This window comes from Aythya ferina, assembly GCF_964211825.1.
Source record: "Aythya ferina genome assembly, chromosome: 3".
NCBI lineage: Eukaryota > Metazoa > Chordata > Aves > Anseriformes > Anatidae > Aythya > Aythya ferina.
The window spans coordinates 27871346-27893939 of record NC_140298.1 but is presented as its reverse complement, the minus strand read 5'-3'; the positions used below and the strand labels follow the sequence as shown (position 1 = coordinate 27893939).

The window sequence follows — 22594 nt, the reverse complement described above, 5'->3', positions numbered from 1 at the left end:
CCACGTGCTATTTGCACTGAATCCCAAAAAGCTTGGTTACAGCATTACTTTAGTTCAGTATAAATCTGTAATGCTCTTTCTACAGGGGCAGACCTACCCGTCCTTGGGAAATCATTCCTGCTGCCTATTGTGAGCACTAACCTTTTTCGTTTGTTCGTTTTTTGTTGTTTTTTTTTTTTTTCTTCTTTTTCTTCTTTCCTTGATACTAATTTTCAGACAGATGATGTTCTCTGTCCTGATTCAAAGGATTGCTGTGTCTACAACTATGGGTAGTACATAGAAAGCAGCAGGAAAAAAGATTACTGGAAAAGAGAAAGGGGTAGCAGTTGTGGCAGTCTAAAGTTCCTAATGACTACAAGAAGGGAAACAGGCAATCATTACCCTCATTTTTTAAAAGGAAAAAAAGGAAGACCCAGTGAACTACAGGCCACTAGGTCTCACCTCTGTACCTGGTGATGATCAGAGGGCTGGAGCATCACTCCTTTGAAGACAGGCTGATGGAGCTGGGATTGTTCAGCCTGAAGAAGAGAAGGCTCCAGGGAGACCTCATTGGAGTCTTCCAGTACCTGAAGGGAGCCTACAGAAAAACTTGGGAGGGACTCTTTGTCAGGGAGTGTAGTGATAGGACAAGGGATAATGACTTTAAACTGGGGGAGGGAGGGGGGGCTAGATTAGATGTTAGGAGGAGTTTTTTTACTCTGAGGGTGGTGAGGCGCTGGAACACGTTGCCCAGAGAAGCTGTGGATGCTCCATCCCTGGAAACGCTCAAGGCCAGGCTGGATGGGGTTTTGGGCAACCTGGTCTGGTGGGAGGTGGCCCTGCCTGTGGCAGGGCAGTTGGAACTGGGTGATCTTCCAAAGTCTCTTCCAACTCAAACCACTCAATGGTTCTGTGATTACTGAACAGGAAGAAAAAAGATCAATCTTTTCTGGCAGCAGCGCAGGCATCTCCTTGATTAAAGTGACCACATAACAAAGACTAACTTAGAATTCTGAATTAATGAGGCCAGATATTACCAACTTCTTTATTCAAGAGTTGAATAAAGCAACTCTTCCCTAAACATTTTTGAAATGCCTAGCCTTAATATTATTTGTTCAAATCAAAATTTCCTGTGAATTTCAAGCATGGAACAATTAAAAATGAGCTTCTGTTTGAGAAGTGTAATCACTAGGGAAAAAAAATAAAATGTTTCTGATTGAAATTTGCCAGATTTAACTGTTTTGCAGTAAAATGGATCCACTTGCAAACCACATGAATACAAGTAAGAAAGACCAGCAAATAATCAAATATTCTTACTATGCTTTCCAGAGGTTGTTTTACCTGACAATAGCAGTGAGAGACTTTTTGAGACAGGATCTCTGGTCCAGTCCAGCCAGGTTCAAGACAAGGCTGATAGGAAAAGCTAAGGTAGCTTTGAACAACATTAAAAATCTCCAGTTCCTGCAGCTGCTCAGGATACAGGCCAATCCTTGGATTAAAGGGGGAACAGCTGGCCACTCTGATGCTTCCCACAGTCCTGAAGTCCAAACATTTTGTCTGTACGAAAAAAAAAATAAAAATATTTTTCATAAGAAATCTATGAAAAGTAATGGATTCTCCTGCAGCACAACTGTAATAGACCTCTCAATGCACAATGTCACATTATTTTTGGAAAAGCAGAAAGTGAAGCCAACTGAGTGATCTCACTGGCTAGTCATTTCTTTGAAATAGTTTATCATGTACATGAAAATACACTGCATTACATCCCTTCAGAAGTCATCTTTGTTTTCTTTACAATTATGTTACAGTGTTTTTCTTGATGCTTAAAATTCATTACATATGACTTAGGTGGCATTATAGAAACCACTGGAAATCAACTCGTCTGGTGCATGCATATCTGTGTAGTTGTCCAAGAATGGAATACAGGCAAAATAAGTTATACATAAGCATATCTAGAGGTTGATCTACAGGTATTTATGAATTATAGTCTAAGGTTATTTCAACCGCTCCATCTCCAACACAGTGACAGATATATACACATTTACATCTGAAATCCATATCAAGTATGGGAGATGGAAATTTTCCACATTTCATTTGCTGGCATTTAGAAAAGACACCCACAAAGCCAAATAAAGTATTAATGCTGACTGCTAGAGTGTGCCAGCATTTCACAACAGATATAAATGTGGGAGAATGAACATTTTTTGTGTTCATTCTCCTGCAGTCATAGCTGAGGAATGTTGAGATATTTTCAACCAAAGCTATATTAGGATAGTAATAGGTATGCATCTCATGTGTAGAACCAGTTTTGTAAGTTATACTGCAGATGATGTAGGCTAAGACATATAACTCACAGGAGTGATGCATTCTTGTGCATCATCCATTCATTTAGCGTTGTGCAGAATACAAGTGCATCTTCACTTTCTTGCAGAAATGCATCAGTTTCCCAAGAATATTGTTTTATCACCCAAAGTTATATACAGGCAAAACTGTCAAGGCCAGGAGAGAAGGATAATGAGATGACTGTTTATTCCTGGACTTAGAAATGCGTTTGTGGTGAGTTATTCTAATTGGTTGGACACCCTCTTTGCTTCCTTTTACACATACTATTATTTGATTCCCCATTCTAGCTTTTCTGGTGTACAACCTAAAATACGTTAAGAGAGCCAACGGCTTTCCTAGGTCTACTAAAAGGTGAGTAAGGGTAAGTTTATAGTTATCCTTATGAATAAATGTTTTTTGGACATTTATGTTTATATGATTCCTTTCTGACTCTGTAACCCATTGCAGAGAGACCCATAATTGTGCTATAGCCAGGTTTCATTGCTGATATAATTGCCAAGGTGTCTAGGAGCACTGTGAAAAGGAAAGCTCAGCTTGTTCATCTTCTCTGAGGAGGATGTATTTGTGAATCACAGGTAAATCATTTCTTCATAGACAGTGGGTCTCTAAAAGCATAAATAAAATAAATGTGAGTAATATAAATACTAAGAATTCCTCTCCACATAGGAAGAAGAAAGTTCTACTGTTTCAGTTAAGAAGTCTAAAGCATCCTTTAGTCTCTTCTTTCCTGGTATATACAGTTTATCAGATTTTGCTTGATAATAACGTACCTACACGTATCTCTTGGATTGCTGATAGGTTGCTTATAGTTACAATAGATATTTTGAATGGCTCATGCTGGAAGGGACCTCAAAGATTACTTAGTTCCAACCCGCCTGCCACAGGCAGGGATGCCACCCACTAAATCAGATTGCTCAGAGCCTCAGCTAACCTGGTCTTGAACACCTCCAGGGATGGGGCATCCACAGCCTCTCTGGACAACCTGTTCCAGTGCCTCACCACCCAAAAATCACCTGCCTCAGCTAAAAAGGAGAATCAACATCCTTCTTGTGCTGGGCACCCCAGACCTGGATGCAGAACTCCATGCGGGATCTCACAACAGCAGAACAGAGGGGGACAATCACCTCCCTCGACCTGCTGGCCACTCCTCTTCTAATGCAGCCCAGGATGCAGTTGGCCTCCTGGGCTGCAAGCATGCACTGCCAGCTCATGTCGATCTTTTCATCCACCAGAACCTCCAAGTCCTTCTCTGCCAGGCTGCTCTCGATGAGTTTTTCACCCAGTCTGCACTCATGTTTAGGGATTGCCCAGATTGCCCATTTATTCTATAGAAAGGAGCAGGTATGGAGCAAGAAGATAAGACTGAAAACTTTTCTTCAAAACAGTCAGAATTGATTAAGATGGATATAAAAAGGAAACAAATTTCTTCATTAAGCACAGAAAGATTCAGAACAACTTAAAAGCTGTGTCTTGAAAGTCTCTAAACCCATTAATATTCTAAAAATATTATCAGAGTAAGACTAGAAAAAGGCCCAGATTGTACACAGAATTAACTTTAGCTGTGAGCAAAATCCATGCTTCTACTCAGTAGCCCACACAGAGGCAGAACTCAATGTGAAGTTGAGACTGAACCATTACAACCCTGAAATTTTCCTGTTGGTATGACAAATTAAATTAAAACCCACATAAAAAGTTATAATAGTGGTACAGATTATATTCAATTTCAACTCAGTTGCATTCAGGAATTAGAATCCCATCAACTCAAGTGGGCATGATCTATTGCAGAAGCTTTTTTAATGTAAAATCAAGAGATCCTAGTGAGTTTATTGATAAGTTTTTAGAATGGACTTAGAATTTATGTACAGAGCTTACTTGTGCTTCACAACTTTAAATACTAAATGCAAATATCTGCCAAACTTAAAACCAAGTTTAGCCAGAAAATTTTTAGTAAACCCTTAACTAATCTATCAAAGGATACTTACTTTTAGTGATACCATTCAATTTCCTCTGCTACCTTTTTTTTTTTTTTCAATTTTTTCTTTTTGCTATCTATGGTTTATATTTTCTGCTTTGCAGTAACACACTTCACAGTTATAGACTGTCGTCCCATCTTTCTTCAGTTTTCTCCTCTCTAGACTAAACAATGCCAATTCCTTCCATCCTCCCTTCTGCTCCCTCCAGACTGTTGCTCATTCTTCTTACTCCATTCTGGATTGTCTCCAGTAAGTCTACATTTTTCTTGAATTATGGTGCCCAAAACAGTACTCCAAGGCTTACCAGTGTCAAGGGCAGTGGAAGAATCACTTTACACATGCTGTGTAGAACATTTGTGCTCCAGGATCACTTAGTTTTGTTTAAACGAGGTAATACTCAGTAAGTAGTCACACATGTTTTCCAGGGATGTATGGTGGCATTTTGTGTTTTGATAAAACACATTACCTAATAGGATTTCTAGACACAGGTAGTGAAATAGGTTTGAGATTTTTGCCTACAAAGAACATGAGAGCTCTGATGCCTTCTACGATATGCACACTGCTACAAAGTGTTCAGTTACCTTTATCCACCTTTAAGTTGAAACACTGGTTTTGTTAAAGTACTGTAAGTTATCATTAACTTGGATGTCACCATTAACTCTAAGAATATAGGAAGCAATTTTTTTTGAAAACTATTGATAGGTCTGGCAGAATGATCTTAAGGTACTGTAAATATTTATTTTAATAATTGACAAGCTTACTTCATTGTGTTGCCTTACATTGTATTATATTTTACCAAGAGGATTTTTGGAAAACTTCAATAGTTTTTGCTACCAATTTTTTTTGTTTCACTTTATAGAAAAACTGAAAGCACACAATTTTTTCCTGGTGTGAGAGAAGGTAGTGTCCTAATCTTCGATGACTTACTGCTTATTCTTCCACAGATTTCTTGCATGTCCTGAGCAAATGACTTAACTATCTTGTATTTCCTTGTCTTTCAGCAGCTATTTCAGAAAAATGTTCTTGTTTTGATTCCAAACCAAACTTCTTTCTTCCTGTTTGTTGTTGGATGAATTTCTGTTTGACAATAGAGAAAGACCAAGAGTCAGTTAGCTTCATGTTAAAGCGGATTACACCATTGATTTTGAGACATTGGCTTCAGGGATGCAATAAAATTATCTTCCTCTGTTCTGATCAGTTTTCTCAAGTCAAGTTTCAATTGGTTTTAAGGAAAAGAATTAAATTTAGAAGCACACCTAGTGTCAGTGCTTAGCTGAATCAATAAAAACGCAGATAACCCCCCACCATATTTATAACAGTTCGACCTTCACATACTCTCAGAAATGCAATTTTTGTTAAACAACTGTTTAACACACACAAAAGCTTTAGGTAACATAGATAAGTTGTGGTGGCCAAAGTTTTACAACAACTATAGATAAAATATTTTACAATTTGGCTGCCATCCAGTATTTCCTCAGCAGGAAAAACACAAAGCTGCTGTACAGATTTCCCCTCTTTGCCCTAGCCCCCATTTTCATTTATTTATAAATTAAAACATCAAAATTTCTTTTGCTTCTATCTACCTTTTAAACCAGCAGTGACAAGTGGTGAAAAACAATTCACAAAATTGTCTTGAAGAGTCATGCATGTCTGTAATCTTAATAGCAATTTCCCTGAAGTGAATAGTTGTTTGGTATTCCTTTGATACAGTCGACAGAAGATTTCTGTAATTCCCCAGGTTACAGATTTTTATTCTAATCTTACTGATCCAGAATTGAAGCTAGTCTGCTGACTATGTTATTTATCGTCTATGCAAAAAAACACTACTATTGAACTTATATTAACTTCCATCACTTCTCTTTCAAGATGTAAATTTCTTTAGCATTATTAGTATAGAGTGAAACAATCATTTTAAGAATACTTATTCCAGCTTTCCTCTACTGTAGCGAAGAAAGATTTCACTTGCAGTCCCACTTTTCTTTTGTCATCTAAAGTTACATACATTTGAAGTTATGTGTATTATAGCGTGTTTTCAATAATGCAGCATCAGCTAATTAAGACCAAAATAGTAAATAAACGAGAGAAATTACACCAACTTAGCTAGTTACTCCTGGGTTTGCAGCCTGCCTCTCTAAGCCAAGCATTATTGCACTCTCCCCATACCAGAGCATAATTTTTATTAATTTTTAACAGCAGTTTACCTACATAATAAATCAAGTACCTCTAGCAGTTGAATTACACAAGTTATATGAAACAGCAAATTCCCTAGTTTGAATCTTCCTAGAAGACAGCTGTGGTAGAACATGTTAGTGAAGACACACAGTAGAATCTCCAGTCTAGTCATGCAGCTCTGACCACATGATCCGTAAGTTAAAATTCTTTATTAGAGTCAAAACATTCATCTCCTCCGTAATTCCAGCAGCAGTACCTGTCTGCAACACATAATTCAGTCTCCTGGCTACAAGCCTTCCCCCTGGGAAAAGTGGTCACAAAAGCCCTGTTACATTCAATTCTTTTCTCATTGTGATATGGCCCTATGCTGACTTTAGATTGGTGAAAAATGCAGGGAATGTAGCTCATTTACCCTGTAATACAGAAAATAAAGAAAAAATACTCAGCTATTACAATGGGTGCTTTTTGAAATAGGATTATTGTATTTTGAATCAGAAACAGTTCTTCCCCCCCCTCCCCCTCGTGCCAAAATATCTCTCACAGAAATAGAAATTATGGTTGTTCCATTTATGGCTTCATATTGTTTAACCCTTACTGACATTGACAAGGGATGCTCCTTGGTTGTAACAGCAGATTTCCTAAAGAAAGAGGATTAGGGTTTAGGAAATAAATAGAAATTAATCCACAAGGTAGTGCTACACTGCTGTGAAAAATAATGTAGTTTAAAGTGAACTGAGATTATGTAGCATATTGAAGTATGCAAAAATGGAACTAAAACCCATGAAAATCAATTTAATATTAGATAATATGAGAAGGTTGGAGTGCTATGAAGGTCTGATACAATCTTTGTGAAGAATCCTATTCATTTCAAATTCACTTCAGATCCACAGACATAGTTTTCTAAAACTACAAGAAAATCTGCATTTTCTACCACAGACTAGTCTCTTCGCAATGGTGGTGTTCGTTGCTTTCTTTCACATCTTATTTCCTACCTATCCAACTGGACCACTGCAGAGGTCACCTGAATAGCAGCCCAAAAGAAAAAGGGTTGTGTTGTCATTATAGGGATCATTTGCTTTTACCCGCTGAAGTTATTCCTGGCTTATTCTTCCTTCTTGCATCTTAACAATGCTTAAGAAGTCAGAAGACAGACATCTATTGAGTAATGAGGTAGCCCGATCAGAAAGACTGAAGATGATGGTCAGCTTAATGGAGGAGTCAGATCCACGTTGCTATCTGCTATCTTGGAGGTTTAGAATATAAAATATTTTTTAAAAAGCTCTTTTTCTTGAACGTAGTCATTTTGCAATGGACTAGGTAGAGGAAAACAAGGCAGGCTGTACCTATCCTTTCAACAGTGCTGGGCTGCTGATAGTCCCTAAAAGGTAAAATACTCGATTCTAATTCTTCTTCCTCCCCACACTCCCCACCAACCATACCCTTGTTTATCTGCTACTTTCATGAAATTCATATGGCTTATTTCCAATGTACTAGATGTATGCATACCTAACTGCAATCCAAGAATTCATTAATACAAACCACTTACCAGGACATTTCTGAAAAAGACTGAAAATGTCCTTTACATTCCAGTTTAATACAAACTTCTCTCTGTATTAAAAACTGAAGTTATAATCATTCCACCATGACCAAGTTCCACACTCAGATCTGTGAGTCTGTCAGAAAGTGGTAAAAGAGCAGACTCAGCTTCACATGAGCACAGACCTTCCAATGGCAATTTACGGGTGATACCACTTCACAACTCCGGCATTGGCAAAATGTGCATGCCAGACACAGGAAACCAAGAGAAAATTAGGCCAACCACAGAAACCTCCAAAATTATATCATTTTTATAGTTTAGCAAGAAGATGGATGTTCTCACTGTGACTGACCTCCAAGAACTAGGTTTTTAAGCCAAAACAAATATTAGCTTATTTTTTGAAGCCCCTGAACTTTCATATAATATTAGACAGGGCAATCCAGCTTAGTTTTGATTAGCTTTTTAGACCAGTAACTAGTCCCTACTTTACTTCGCAACTCTAGATCAGGAGAACAGTATTTGTTTTTTATTTTTAAACCAACCAAACAAAAATGTTTCCTGCAGATAGCAATCAATCTCAGAAGTTAGTGTTGTCTATATTAACTCTAGAAATAATTTAGAAATCAATGCTGATGTTTAATTGTAACTAGACAGTTGTTAGAAGTGTCCACTTCAATCCAAGTAAACATTGAAAATTATTGCATTTGCTAATAAAACTACTAATATACTAAAATTAGCATCAACTGATATGAAATAGTCTTGATTGGAGAAAAAAGGTGAGATGGGAACTAACCAAAGTTTTTTTTGTTTCTTTATCAGACAATGGCATTCATTTATTACAATGACTTATTTTTTCTAAGAAAGGTTTGCTAAAAAGTATGTTCATGGTATAAACTTGGATGGTAATTGACCTCAATCTCTGCATTCATTTAAGACACAGTGAACACACGTGAATGATTATCAGCTGAGAGCTGATTTGCCAACTATTCTACTTAAATCACATGTCACATGAATGGTTTCTGTGACAGGCCTGGTTCTTAAATTTTAAATGAGAAGAATAAACACGACAGCTATGGTCTGGATTTTCACTAACCTTACCTTTTGTCTTAAGATTCAACGTTATTTTTAGCTGCTATTTCTACCCCATATATAACAACTTTTTCATCATTTCCTCATATGATAACAATACCGGTTAACTAAATTAAGAAGTTTTTAGGGCATTCTTGATTCCTAGAATCTTCCAAAATCAAAGCATTACAACTCTACCTGTAGCAAGTGTATTTACTCAGGTTCAGTGAAGTTCCATCTCTATCTGACATATGGTAGAAGTATCTCTATAATAAAAATAAATACAACAATTGATTACTACATAAGTGAATGTGCAATCTCCAACTGAATTAATTGCAAAGAATTGATGTTAGAAGGTATTCAGCCTCCCTGAGACGTTGGTTCTTGGTTCTCTCAGAGCATCACTATCCCAAATTACTTATGTTTGAGCACTTGCAGGTGGAAGCAATCAGGAGAATTAACCATGTCAATCCAAATACCATAGCACAAGTGTATCACTTGAATTTACACCAATGTAATACTGGTTATGTAGGAAATACTGTCATTGGCCAAAACAAGCATTTCAGCAATTCCTTGACAACTGTATAAATGCCACGCTAACAAAAGGTTCTGTATTTCAGTTTTTATTAAAAATAAAAATCTGATTAATTACTTTACTAAAAGATTAATACTTTGTTTAATGAAAAAGTGGCAGCCCTAAACAAGAGGGTGCTCAACTCACGACCTGATGAGAAGGAAGAAGTAAGAGGAAAGGGGAGTCATTCTTGTCCCAAGATTTCTGGTAAATAATAGGACCTCTTGAACTATGGGCCTTTCCATTAAAGGATCACAATGAGCTGCCTTGCATTCCACTGTATTGTAGATGATGTATGTATTAGTTCTCTGTATACTATAAAAGAACTCATAGCAGCATATAACCATACAACCAAATGTATTACTTTACATTTTCCTTTGCATCAGTCTTGAACTCTCAGTTGCATGATAGAGCATTTTGTACATTTAATATTTATCCTAATCCTTACAAGCTTCTATTTGAGCTAGATTAATCAGGATAATCCTGTGTACAATGACAATTCCACTTCCGTATTTGCATCCTTTCAACTCAATTACTTCTAGCAAAATCAAATAATAACTTTCCTACCAGGATAACTTTTCATTGCAGTTCAAATCCAGCTCACTTTTGGGTAACACATTTGGGCTCCATATTATAAACAGTTTCAAACAAGTAACTGCCTAAGCAATCAGGCTAAGAAATATGCCTGAAATTCTTTTTCTCTTTCTCTAGATAAAGACCTTTCAAATCTCTGCAGACATCCTTGAGCAGCAGGATTGGAAGATTTCTAGTTTGCGGACTGTAACAAGAAAAAAAGTGTGGGAAATCAACTAGTTTGCCCAAGTCATTTATGTGACTGCAACAAAGCGGGAAGTCAAATGCTCTACGATAATGCTGTAACAGTTATCTGTACGGACTAAAGGAAAGAAAAATATATCACCTGGATTTTTAGGTTTCTAGCATACATTCTATTTAGCCTTTTTTTTTTTTTTTAAACCAGAGATTTTTGATTTATCACATAACATACATATTCAAGTACAACCCAACTCCTTACTTTCCTTTCAGTTGAAAATATTTCAGAATTGTTTAGAGAGTGCTAATAAGAACAGGATAAGAATTAAGCTAAATCTTCCTTTTTTTTTTTTTTCTTAAAAAAAAAGGAGAAAGTAAGAACTTTTTTGGTGATAACAGCTAAGAAGTTTTATGGCCTACGTAAAATTGATTTATTAATCTCATGTTTACACAGCTCTGAATTAGGATAAATATGTTTACAGTGGAAGCAGAATACACAAGTTTATTTTGTTACTACCAAGCACAGTAGTTGTCTGCTTTAAAGAAACAAAAATCAACCAACTAAAACCACAAACTTTAAGATCCAAGCCTTGTTTCTTCTTCTTGATACTACTGAAGTACTGACACCTTCTGGCAGTAACTGAGGTGGCCAAACAAGAGTCTCTGGTCCACTTCCATCTACCTGTAAAGGACTGCCAAAACTAAAATTCATTTGGCTTCAGAGTGGTAAATTCTAGTGTATTTCTGGAATCTCTCTCACTCAGAGTAATATGGAGTTCTGCTGAGGAGTAACAGAAATTATTAATGAGGAAAACTAATCTCATTTCAGAAGAGTCAATTATATTAAATTCAATTATTTATTGCAATAGAAGAAATGCATCTAGTTGTTTTTTTTTTCCTTTTAAATGAGATAACAAATGTTGCAGAACTGACCTCCTTTAATACAGCAGACAAATATAACTCAAGCCAATGGATGAAAGACAAGCTAGACTTAAAAACCTAAAGAGCAAATTCATCATTTGAGCGCTTTTGCTATTGCCAAGTGTTGCAATGATTTTTCCTTCACTGCAAGTACTTAAAGTAACATTTTCTAAAAGGGAACCTCTGGTTCTCCTTGAGATATTGCACTAGAAATAAACTAAAAGAAATCCTACAGTCTATGTCAAACAAGAACGTAGAGTAGCGCAACTCAGTTTTTTTTGTCTTATAGATACACACTGTATCTCAGACCATTTAGCATGCCCTTGCTCCAGGACATAGGTGCATTTGTAACACCAAACAGTAATGCATAAGCTATTAAAGAATCCTCCCCAGAAGAGGACCTCACACAGGTACGTACCACATTCCACTTCCAAAGTTTTATATGTTAAAACATGAATCATGGGAGCCTGGAGAGAATAAATCCTGCTGGAATAGAAAATAATCCTTCACAAAAGGTATGTCTCCATGACAAGCATTTTCATCTGCTGACCTATATTTCCTCAAGCCTCCTACATGAAGGAAGGAAGTTTGTTTCCCACTTTTCTACAGAGGACAGGATGTCACCAGTACTCTGAGATCGCCTTGCTGAGGCGATCGGCTCCGGGGCAGACGCGTTCTGCAGCGGAGCGGGGGATCGGACAGGCAGGGCTAATTTTTCCGGCACCGAGTCCACTCGAGGGAGCCGCCAGAACCCGGCAGCCCTGGCGAGGGAGGTGAACGAGGCGAGGAAGCGTAGGCCGAGCCAGCAGCGCCCCCTCCCCGGCCGTTCAAAAGCTGCCCCTAGGGAGCGCGAGCGACCAGGACGGGCAAACAGGGCATGGCGCGGCAGAAGGGAGCGGTGCGGCAGTTGGCGCAGGCAGGGCGAGCAGGGAGGGCAGCGCGCTCCCCCCCGCCCATACGAACACCTCCTCTAATGGCAGTCTACTGCTAGCTCAGCTGAAATGGTCTCCACCAGGCACAGGGTGCTCTCTAGGAAGTCTGTTCACACCCAGACCGACTGCCCGCTCAAAACTGTGGCAGTTCAGGTCTCCGGGTGCAGGGAGTGCCTGAGCCTGTTGCTACCACCTGCAGGGGGCAAAGAGACTGTGTGCATGAGGTGCGAGCAGGTGGACGACCAGGTCTGCCTCGTGGCAGAACTCAAGGAGGAGGTCGAGAGGTTGAGGAGCGTTGAGTGTGAGACAGACTGGTGGAGCAACTCCCTGTGTGGCCTGAAGGACAGGTACCCGGGCTGAGATACCCCAAATGGGGGTGGACGCCCTGCCCAGGAGGAGCTGGAAGCCATCATGCAGCAGGCAGGCTATGAATTGTTTGCCATCATGGAAACGTGGTGGGACCAACCTCACGACTGGAGTGCTGCAGTGACTGGCTGTAAGTTCTTCAGAAGGGACAGGCAGCACGGAAGGGGTGGTGGCATGGCTCTCTATATCAGAGAGAATCTCTAGCCTTTACTGGATGCTGGGGGGAACTAAGTTACAAGAGATGAGGAAAAGGCGGAGGTGCGTAATGCCTTCTTTGCCTCAGTCTTTAGCAGCAAAACCAGTTGCTCTCTGGATACCCAGTACCCTGAGCTGGTGGAAGGGGATGGGGAGCAAAATGTGGCCCTCACTATCCATGAGGAAATGGTTAGCAACCTGATACGGCATTTGGATGTATGCAAGTCGATGGGGCCAGATGGGATCCACCCGAGGATACAGAGAGAAGTGGCGGAGGAGCTGGCCAAGCTGCTGTCATTTATCAACAGTCCTTGCTATCAGGGAGGTCCCAGTTGACTGCCAGCTAGCAAATGTGTCACCCATCTGCAAGGGCTGGAGGGCAGACCCAGGGAACTACAGGCCTGTCAGTTTGACCTCAGTGCCAGGGAAGCTCATGGAGCAGATTATCTTGAGAGTCATCATGCGGCACTTCCAGGGCAAGCAGGCAATCAGGCCCAGTCAGCATGGCTTTATGAAAGGAAGGTCCTGCTTGACGAACCTGATCTCCTTCTATGACAAAGTGACACGCCTGGTGAATGAGGGAAAGGCTGTGGATGTGGTCTACCTTGACTTCAGCAAGGCTTTTGACACCGTTTCCCACAGCATTCTCCTCAAGAAATTGGCTGCCCTAGGCTTGGACTGGCGCACGCTTCGTTGGGTTAAAAACTGGCTGGATAGCCGGGCCCAAAGAGTCGTGGTGAATGGAGTCAAGTCCAGTTGGAGATCAGTCACTAGTGGCGTCCCCCAGGGCTCGGTGCTGGGGCCGGTCCTCTTTAATATCTTCATCGATGATCTGGAAGAGGGCATTGAGTGCACCATCAGTAAGTTTGCAGATGACACCAAGTTAGGTGCATGTGTCGATCTGCTTGAGGGTAGGAAGGCTCTGCAGGAGGATCTGGATAGGCTGCACTGATGGGCTGAGGTCAACTGCATGAAGTTCAACAAGGCCAAGTGCCGGGTCCTGCACCTGGGGCACAACAACCCTAAGCAGAGCTACATACTGGGAGAGGAATGGTTGGAGAGCTGCCAGGCAGAGAAGGACCTGGGAGTATTGGTTGATAGGCGGCTGAATATGAGCCAGCAGTGTGCTCAGGTGGCCAAGAAGGCCAACGGCATCCTGGCTTGTATAAGAAGCAGTGTGGCCAGCAGGGCTAGGGAGGTGATCGTCCCCCTGTACTCAGCTCTGGTGAGGCCGCACCTCGAGTACTGTGTTCAGTTTTGGGCCCCTCGCTACAAGAAGGACATGGAGGTGCTTGAGCGGGTGCAGAGAAGGGCGACAAAGCTGGTGAGGGGCCTGGAGAACAAGTCCTACGAGGAGCGGCTGAGGGAGCTGGGCTTGTTCAGCCTGGAGAAGAGGAGGCTCAGGGGCGACCTTATTGCTCTCTACAGGTACCTTAAAGGAGGCTGTAGTGAGGTGGGGGTTGGTCTGTTCTCCCACGTGCCTGTTGACTTGACGAGGGGGAATGGGCTTAAGTTGTGCCAGGGGAGTTTTAGGTTGGATGTTAGGAAGAACTTCTTTACCAAAATGGTTGTGAGGCATTGGAATGGGCTGCCCAGGGAAGTGGTGGAGTCACCATCCCTGGAGGTCTTTAAAAAACATTTAGATGTTGAACTTGGTATGGTTTAGTGGAGGACTTAGTGTTAGGTCAGAGGTTGGACTTGATGATCTTGAGGTCTCTTCCAACCTAGATAATTCTGTGATTCTGTGAATCCAGTTCTAAATATGCACATACATGTAAGCGTGTGTACATTCTTCAAGTACAGGTAACTCTTGCTGCAAATACTCTAAACCTCTTCTGATTTCAAATGCTACCTCCATCCCATTCCATAGAACAACTTTGCTTTGTTATTAAGTCTCCCTGCTGCTTTTTTCCTTTTTTATGCGATCTACTTCCTTGTCACCTTTAAGTTCTCATTGTCCAACACAACATCTGTGCAGAATTAATACTATTTCTAGGACAGTACAGGTGCAGAATATGCACAGTCATATTCCCTGCCTGCTCTATTCTATATATTTGGAAGACTGTGCTGTATATGCTATCCCATGATAAGGAATCTTGTAAGGAATCATGATTTGACAAGAACAACCAGGAAAAATAGATGAAGTCCTCGTCAGACCCAGTGCTTCATCATCTAGAGCCCTTTCTGATAGCTTTGATAAGAATTACCAATAGCAAAAACAAATCTTAAGACTTGATATCAGTACTTTAGAGACAACTGATGCCTTTAGCTCTGATGGTTATTATTTAGCTGCAGCATATAGCTCTAAGTACCCTTAAAAACAGTAATTCAATAGTACTCCATCCTATAACTATATACCACTTTGGAGCCAACAAATTCAGGAATTGTTCTAAACCTTGCTGTCTGCCATCAAGCCCACATCTGCTCTTGAAACTACATTACCTGGTGTCTGCATTACCTACCCAGCCGGCACAACTGTTCCAACACCTTCTTATTTCACTGTCAAATTCAAAGGTACACAACAGAAGAGAGCCACAGGACAGCAGCAAATAGGCTCATTTATAGACTATTACAGCCAAATCTTAGGTTATTGCAGCCAGATTCAGGTCTCTTACCAGTGTGAAGTGACCTCTACTGTTCAGAAAGGGATTTCCCTTCTTTTCTTCCCTATATCAATAATTTTAATTTGGTACTATATTATTCCCATTCCAAGGCATTGTTGGAACTATTCTCATCCACACATAAAAAGACAAATCCAGAGAAATAAAACTAGATAAAACATACCAATTACGCCTCGCAAGCTGGTAGTTATTCTTTAAAGCAGATAGTAAGAGCAAAGAAAAGTCTCAACAACACTTATATTAAAAAATCACAATTCTGAAAAAGTTAAACATGAATTGCTATGTAAAAACAGAAATGCTGTGGACATCTAATACTTTATGCAGTAACAGTATGTCGATAATAAATAGACAATGCTGCAATATTGCAAATTCCATTAAAATAGTATAACTCAATTTTTACAAAGGTTGTAAAGACCTAGTCTTTAAACATTCCTTCATCCTGTAAAAACAATTCTGTTACATCAATTCATGAAAGAGAGAACATGAGAATAACTGCTGTAGCTAGAACAAAGATTTAAACAGACTCAGTTTAATTTGGAAGAGTCACTTACCTATACTTTCAAGAACATTACTTGACTTGATTTTGGGTGCTGTCATATTCATTCACAATAATACTTAATATTTGCACTTCATATCACCCTTCTGATGAAGAAACAGGTAGTAAGCACTTTCAGAAGCAATGCTTGATTAGACTACCATCAGTTCATTTAGCCTTTATAGTCCAAATTCACTCTTTTCATAGGACATAGGAATGTTATCCACTTCATTAGAATTCTTTGAAACCCTGCAGATAAAACTAGATAAATTACATAAAACTAAATAAGTAAAAAGTATGTTAAAAGCAAACAAAAAACCCTGCCAACACACACATTTGATGGGTGCTATCTGCTCTCAGTTCCTCCTCCACACCTGAATCATTTTCCAGCCACCCTCATATCCTCCAACTTTCCAATGCCTATTTTATAAAACCAAAATCTCCCTTTCTTTCCAATTATTTTTCATCAGTACATTTTATTTCCTCCTCTCCCCCCATCACTTCTAATAATTTCTCCCATTTTCAAGTTGATTTTTTTTTTTTTTTAACCTGTGGAATATTACCTTACTTAGAGTCAGTTTGAACTTATGAATAGTCTTGCACAAATTACTTTACATGTATGTTATCGTGCATCTTTCATAAAGCAGAAAGAGAACTCCACATTTAACTATAAATCTTACACATTATATACATTATTACACATGTAATATACGATTACATATAACATAAGAGGCTTCTACTATATTAGAAAGATGTCTTCTGAAAAAAGAACCCCCCTATGATGGGAAATGAAGTCAGAACCCAAGACGTCCAAAGCACAAAACACAAGAGTTAAACATAGATAATCCTAACATGTCTACTTTAAGAACATAAAATACAGTCAAGAAGCATTCTTGCATGAATAATTTCCTTAATACCTACCACTGAAATAACATTCCAGAAAGTTTTTACATGTCCCGTGGCTTTTAAGGTATTGGTTATGTTTTTTACTCTCCTGTCCAGACAACAATGGGCACCTGTTTATGACAAAGAAGTGTCAACATACATATACATATAACACTTGTTTTATTTCCTCTTATTTTCTCTTCAAAGAAGCTAGAGCAGAACAATTGAGGCACTTTCAATAAATGAACTGCAAAAACAGGTAGGGCTGTACTAGCAGATAAGTTTAAAACAGTATTGTTCTCACATGTAGATTTCATGGCAGATATCCTATATTCCCTTAGAAGTACCTGTCCTTGACACTGGTCGTTTGTTTCTTCTGATGATCAACTAACACAGGAACATGTGGCTCTGAGTGAAGGCCATAGTCAACAGGCAAGAATAAACCATGTGAAGTAACCTTACTATTCCCACACTGATAAATAAGCAATGGAGAACAACCAATTATTTTTACATTTTCCCTTCAAAAGAAGTATTTATCATTATGAACATATTTGTAGCAACACAAAAATTAATTCTTGCCAACAGTTCTAATGGCTGGGAACAGAAACCTTTATTGTTAGCCTCTATTCATCAAATCATCTGAGATGTAAACACAATGTTAAAAAACTGTCTTTCAGGAGCAGGGATTTTTTAGTGGTACATGTGAGAAGCTGCTTTACAGCATCATTGTTTCAATTCCTTGTAGACCATGCCTTCTACACATATGTAGAAATAAAATGACCCATTTGCACAAAGGTACACAAAACCTAGTTATGAAAGCAGCTTCTTTAGTCCCTTTAATTTTATGGATGCAAGTTTTCTTAAACAGTAAAAAAAAAAAAAAAAAAGTAGGCAGTATAAAAAAACTCAACAACTGTCTTACATAGGCCAATCTCAAACTTTTTGCAAAAAAAAAAAAAAGGCTCAAAGATAGAGAATAAAGTATTTATGTCAGGAATGGATATCATACATTTCATATTCTTTTGTACCTTCATCTGCTTCAGAGAAAGATATTCCTATTTCCTAAAAGGATAACAGAAACAAACAAGAAAACTTTTAGATATATCTTTGAACAGACTCATATCCTGATTTTTAAAAGGTAAAAATCTGAAAAGCCATCACACCCTTTCACGAGTAGTTAGTCATCCAAAACAAGAACCCTCCTGGTTTCTTTCTCTTCAGCTACTCAGATGTCAAAGACTGAAGCTGAGTGTTTTGAGGACAATATTCATTTGTAAGCCTCAGCCCTTGAGGACTAATATTTTCCTGTGTTCTTGGACAAGAAAACATGGAAAGAGTAGGTGAAACAGAGGAACATTAACTTTTTTCAGAAATCATTCCATTGATGGTAATATTTAGGTACAAAAATATAAACATTTTTATAAATGTGATGTCCCCTTTCTGCAGTTCAAGCTATTCCCACCCAAAACATGTCTGTCTGTATCATATGGTAAGTACAGAACGCTAATCATTAAGAGAACAAATCTTACCTTACAGCGAAAGAAACATTATCTGAGTACCAGAAGCATAGTGATGACAGTGAATACTGAACTGTAGTTTTACTCCTGTCTTGGAGACAAAGTAGGTTCAAGAGAGAAGGAGGGGGCAAGAAAATGATCATCCTAAAATGATCTTAAAAATTAAGACAAACATTTTCTGCTGTTTTCTGCAAAGGCAAAGCCATAACTGTTGTAGGAAGTTGTATCATATCTATGTGATTTACATCAAATGCTCAGAAGTGGCTGAAAATAATTTGGACAAAAGTTTAGCATTAAGCTTTGAACACGAGAACAGAGATACTGAAGGCTTTATTCCAGTCTGTATAAAACTGTACGTTTCAACTTGCTTTTATAAAAAGAGATGACAAATCAAGTCAGACTAAAATATACAGTTGATTTTCAAACTATCTTATTGATATTGACAAGATCCAGAAGATAAATTTTGACAATGATTAAAAATGAATTCTACTGTGCATAGCATACAATTCATTCGAATATAGCTCTCTGAACATGACTATATTCAGGATGATTAAAGATTTCTTCTTCTGCTTCTGGAGTGAGCTGGATATTATCTTTGATTGGAGACAATGGATCTGACTTTTTACAAGAAGGAAGTTTTTCATAATCTCTGTGCAAAAAAAAAAAAAAGACAAAACAAAACCCAGTAATGTTAGGACATTATATGTATCTAACTATACACCTGTGAGAACATTTGGGTTGATTCAAAACAAGACCCCTCACCCAACTATCCACTGATCCACAAGTAAGACCAGAACAAAAGTCTATGATAGAAAGTTTTAGGTCCAATTTCACTGCTGCTGAACAACTTCACTGAAAGTTATTTAAATGGTTTCAGATATCCTATAAATGAAATTATAATTACTAGCTTTGCATTTGAAGTACAGTATGCATAACCCAGAGTAGAATATGGTGCATGTTTCATTAACAACTAGTCTTCTGAAGAACTGTAGTATCTTATGTATCCTGTGAATCTTGAGGTAAGGACAAAACATTTTAGTGTCCCACATGATATTTGCCATCAAAAAATATATTTGTCCTGAGACATAAGGCTAATTTCAAAACAACAACAACAACAAAAAAAAAAAAACAAAAGCAAAAAAAGCCAAAAAAAATCAGATCTAAGTAAGTCCTGGCAGCAGGGAAAATATTTTGAGAAACAACAAAAAAAATATCTCCTAAAAGCTAATTTTATGTAATTAAAATAGCTGTTTATTAAGTAAAAAGTAAAAAATACACATATCTTAATTTTATCCAGAAGAACTCCATCAATTCACTATCATGTTGAAGGCAGAACAGAACTGACAATCAACCATCCCAAAATGTGAGAGGCATATGAAGTTAAATAATAACAACCTTGCTTTCAATCAAGTCTGACAGTTTTTAATGCAGCTTTTGCATCTAGGCTAAGTCTTTCAGTGTTTGATGTCAAACCTAATAGCAATATCTTTCATATAAAGTTATGCTACACTATCTGCACTACCTCAATAAATGGATTTTAGTCAGGAGTTCTTGCTGGTTAGAAAAAATTAACTAGAAGTAAAGAGCATATTTACCAGAAATCATACTTCATGGTTATATTGAATAATAAGTGAATTGGCTCAGGAAATTAAGAACTATATGTAGAAGATATCTATCTTAAGCTGTTGACTTTACTGAATCATTTGGAGCAAACATGTATAAAGTCTGCTTTGAAATTTTTTCCTTTGGAAAAAATTCTAAGAAGTTCACAGGCTGCTAACTAAAGGGTTAAAGCAACTTACCTTTTAAACTGGAAGTTTTTCCATAGTTCACTAATGGTGGCTTGCAGTCCCAGCTTATTTTCAGCATCACAGTGATTTCTCTTCTGCACAGGGGACAGTTTTTTTCTTAATCCACTTACTTTAGCTGGTATCAATGGCTTGAGCTTTGTCACAATACGTGACCCTACTGAACTGGATTTGTGTAAACCAGGAACCTGTGAGATTTTTAATATTAAGTTATAAATGGTTAAAATGAAAACCTATCATTTCTGTATCAGAAAAATAGATACTTACAATCAGAAAAATAGAGTTTTACATTGCGTTGAGATGATGCAATCTGATTAGCCCCAACAACATATATTTACATAGCTTCTCTAACTGAAAATGATTTGTGCCAGAGATAATACAGCTCTAAGAACTGGCAAAACAGCATCTGTAGGTCCGTGAATTTTAAGGAGTTGCGAAAGCACATTTATTTGAAATGCTGTTTTTAAGGTCTACTGAATATTTTTTCCACGAGAACACAAAAAAACTTTTCAAGTCCGCCTTCAGAATTTTAAGAGAAGCCATCCTCTGGTATTACTCTGAAAAGTATCAGTACCCCAAGGATTATTATACCTCCAGTTGGACATTTTTCTGTACCTGGAATTCAAAGCAGTTGTGCTTGGCTAGAACACACATCTCAAAGGAAACCAGTCAGAAGTTTGAAGACCTCAACTAAAGCAAAATGCATTGCTTCAGTAGATAATTTATTCTAGAGATCGTATATCCTTTTTATTAGAAATGCATACCTAGTTTTCAATTCTCTTACAGTTTTCAAGCACCAAATCTGTTTCTTGCTATTTATAAGCACATAACTGATTTTGACAAGACCTAATTCCTGCATGTTAGTTTAATTTTTTACATCTAGTGCTTTCATCCCTAACCACATTTACTTGTAGCCCTGTCAAATGCTACTCTCACTCTCTCCCATACTAATAAGTTACTTTTTCTCCCCTTCTGCAGTTTCATTCACAAAGAGTAATGAGTTTATTTTAACAATAAAAGAAATACACTTCAGTGTGATCAGCTGGACTTTTTCCTACTTTTGTGTACGACATTTAATAAGGTAAAGATAACAAAGATGGTATTTCACTTCTTCCTATTTGTGCTATAAATACATGTATATATAACAATAATTCAATGAATGTAATACGCTCCTAGAAAAAGTTAAAGCTTCCTTTGCCAAACAAGTTCATAAATGGCCATTTAATATTATTTATCATTTTTTGTCTTAAATATTCTTGTAGTTTTCCTCAGTTTTGGGGGAAGTAGCTAATGTTCTAGTAGCACTAGAACAACATTTTACTGTCTGATCCATTCTACTACCTAATTGTAAAACACCTACGCCTCAAAAGTACTAGCTTCAAAGCAATCACTCACTTCCAGCCTGTTATTTTGTGTTTGTCATGATGATCAAATTAATTATTAAAATATAATAAAACAGCTGCAGAGGAAACTGAATGTCCATAGTTTTAAAAATTTCTTATCATACATAAAGTTGGCTACATAGTATTAGCATTTAGGACACATACATTTTAACTGACACCAATAATTTTCCCATTTGGACATTAAGAATGAAACATTTTGCTCTAAATTAATCAATATCTCTTTTGCTGGACCATCTGAAGAAGACAGACACAGCTCTGCCTACCTCAGGTGCTTCTGTCAGAAAATGTAAATGCTTGTATGAGGGGAAGCTATTGACCAACTTTTATTTTATTTTTAATACAGATGTTAGAAATCTTCAAAGTTCCTGTATGTCAGTTCTTTCCAAAATCACATTGCATTTTGTCCCATCCTATCACCACACACTTTCTATACAGTTGTCTGTTAATTGAAGAGATGTTATTTTTACCTGAATAAACTATGCAGATCTTGGAATTCCAAACAGAATTTGAAATATATTTAAAATACATACTAAGAAGTTAGGAGAGTACTGGAAAGAATAGAAATAGATCCTAAAAACCATGCTTAATCTTTTGCTGTTTATCACCCCAGCTATTTCACAAAACGTGTACACTCTCCCATAATACTTCCTTTCTATGGTTCTGAAGCACAGGCGTGTAAGTTAAATTAATCAAACCCAAAGGAGGCAGAGCTGCATGTTCAGTACCCATTAAAAAACTTTAAACCAGATTAGATTGTTTTCTTTTTGTCAATATTAGCCTCTTTGTTGAGGTCACAATAAATTATGGGGCAATAATGAGCAGTAAAAAACATGGCTGGAATGTTTCACAGAAATGACTACAAAGGTCTTAGAGAACTCATTATTTTATAGGCATTGATTAGAGAAAAGTTTGTTAGCTTTAACGTTAGAAAAGAGAGGCTAGGCGTTTCACATTCTAGATTGGAACCAGAGTAAAAGCTGACAGCTTCCCCGTA

At 37.9% G+C, this 22594-nt stretch overlaps 1 protein-coding gene across 2 annotated transcripts in view; it reads right to left on the bottom strand.

Annotated features, from left to right (window-relative positions):
• Nucleotides 1–989: 989 nt before the first annotated feature.
• EXO1 (exonuclease 1) overlaps nucleotides 990–22594 on the bottom strand; it is a 36020-nt gene continuing 14415 nt past the window's right edge. Inside the window, exons 12-18 of one of the 2 annotated variants that reach the window (XM_084515077.1) lie at nucleotides 20192–20385; nucleotides 18036–19038; nucleotides 16909–17934; nucleotides 16004–16248; nucleotides 9271–9338; nucleotides 5223–5372; nucleotides 990–1536 (exon numbers count right to left, since the gene is read on the bottom strand). In XM_084515077.1, the coding sequence (XP_084371203.1) occupies nucleotides 18897–19038; nucleotides 20192–20385 (336 nt within the window). In that variant the 3' untranslated portion in view covers nucleotides 990–1536; nucleotides 5223–5372; nucleotides 9271–9338; ... (1 more) ...; nucleotides 16909–17934; nucleotides 18036–18896. Of the gene's footprint in view, nucleotides 1537–5222; nucleotides 5373–9270; nucleotides 9339–16003; nucleotides 16249–16908; nucleotides 19039–20191; nucleotides 20386–22594 lie in introns of both variants that reach the window. The other variant, XM_084515078.1, reaches the window with a different exon arrangement.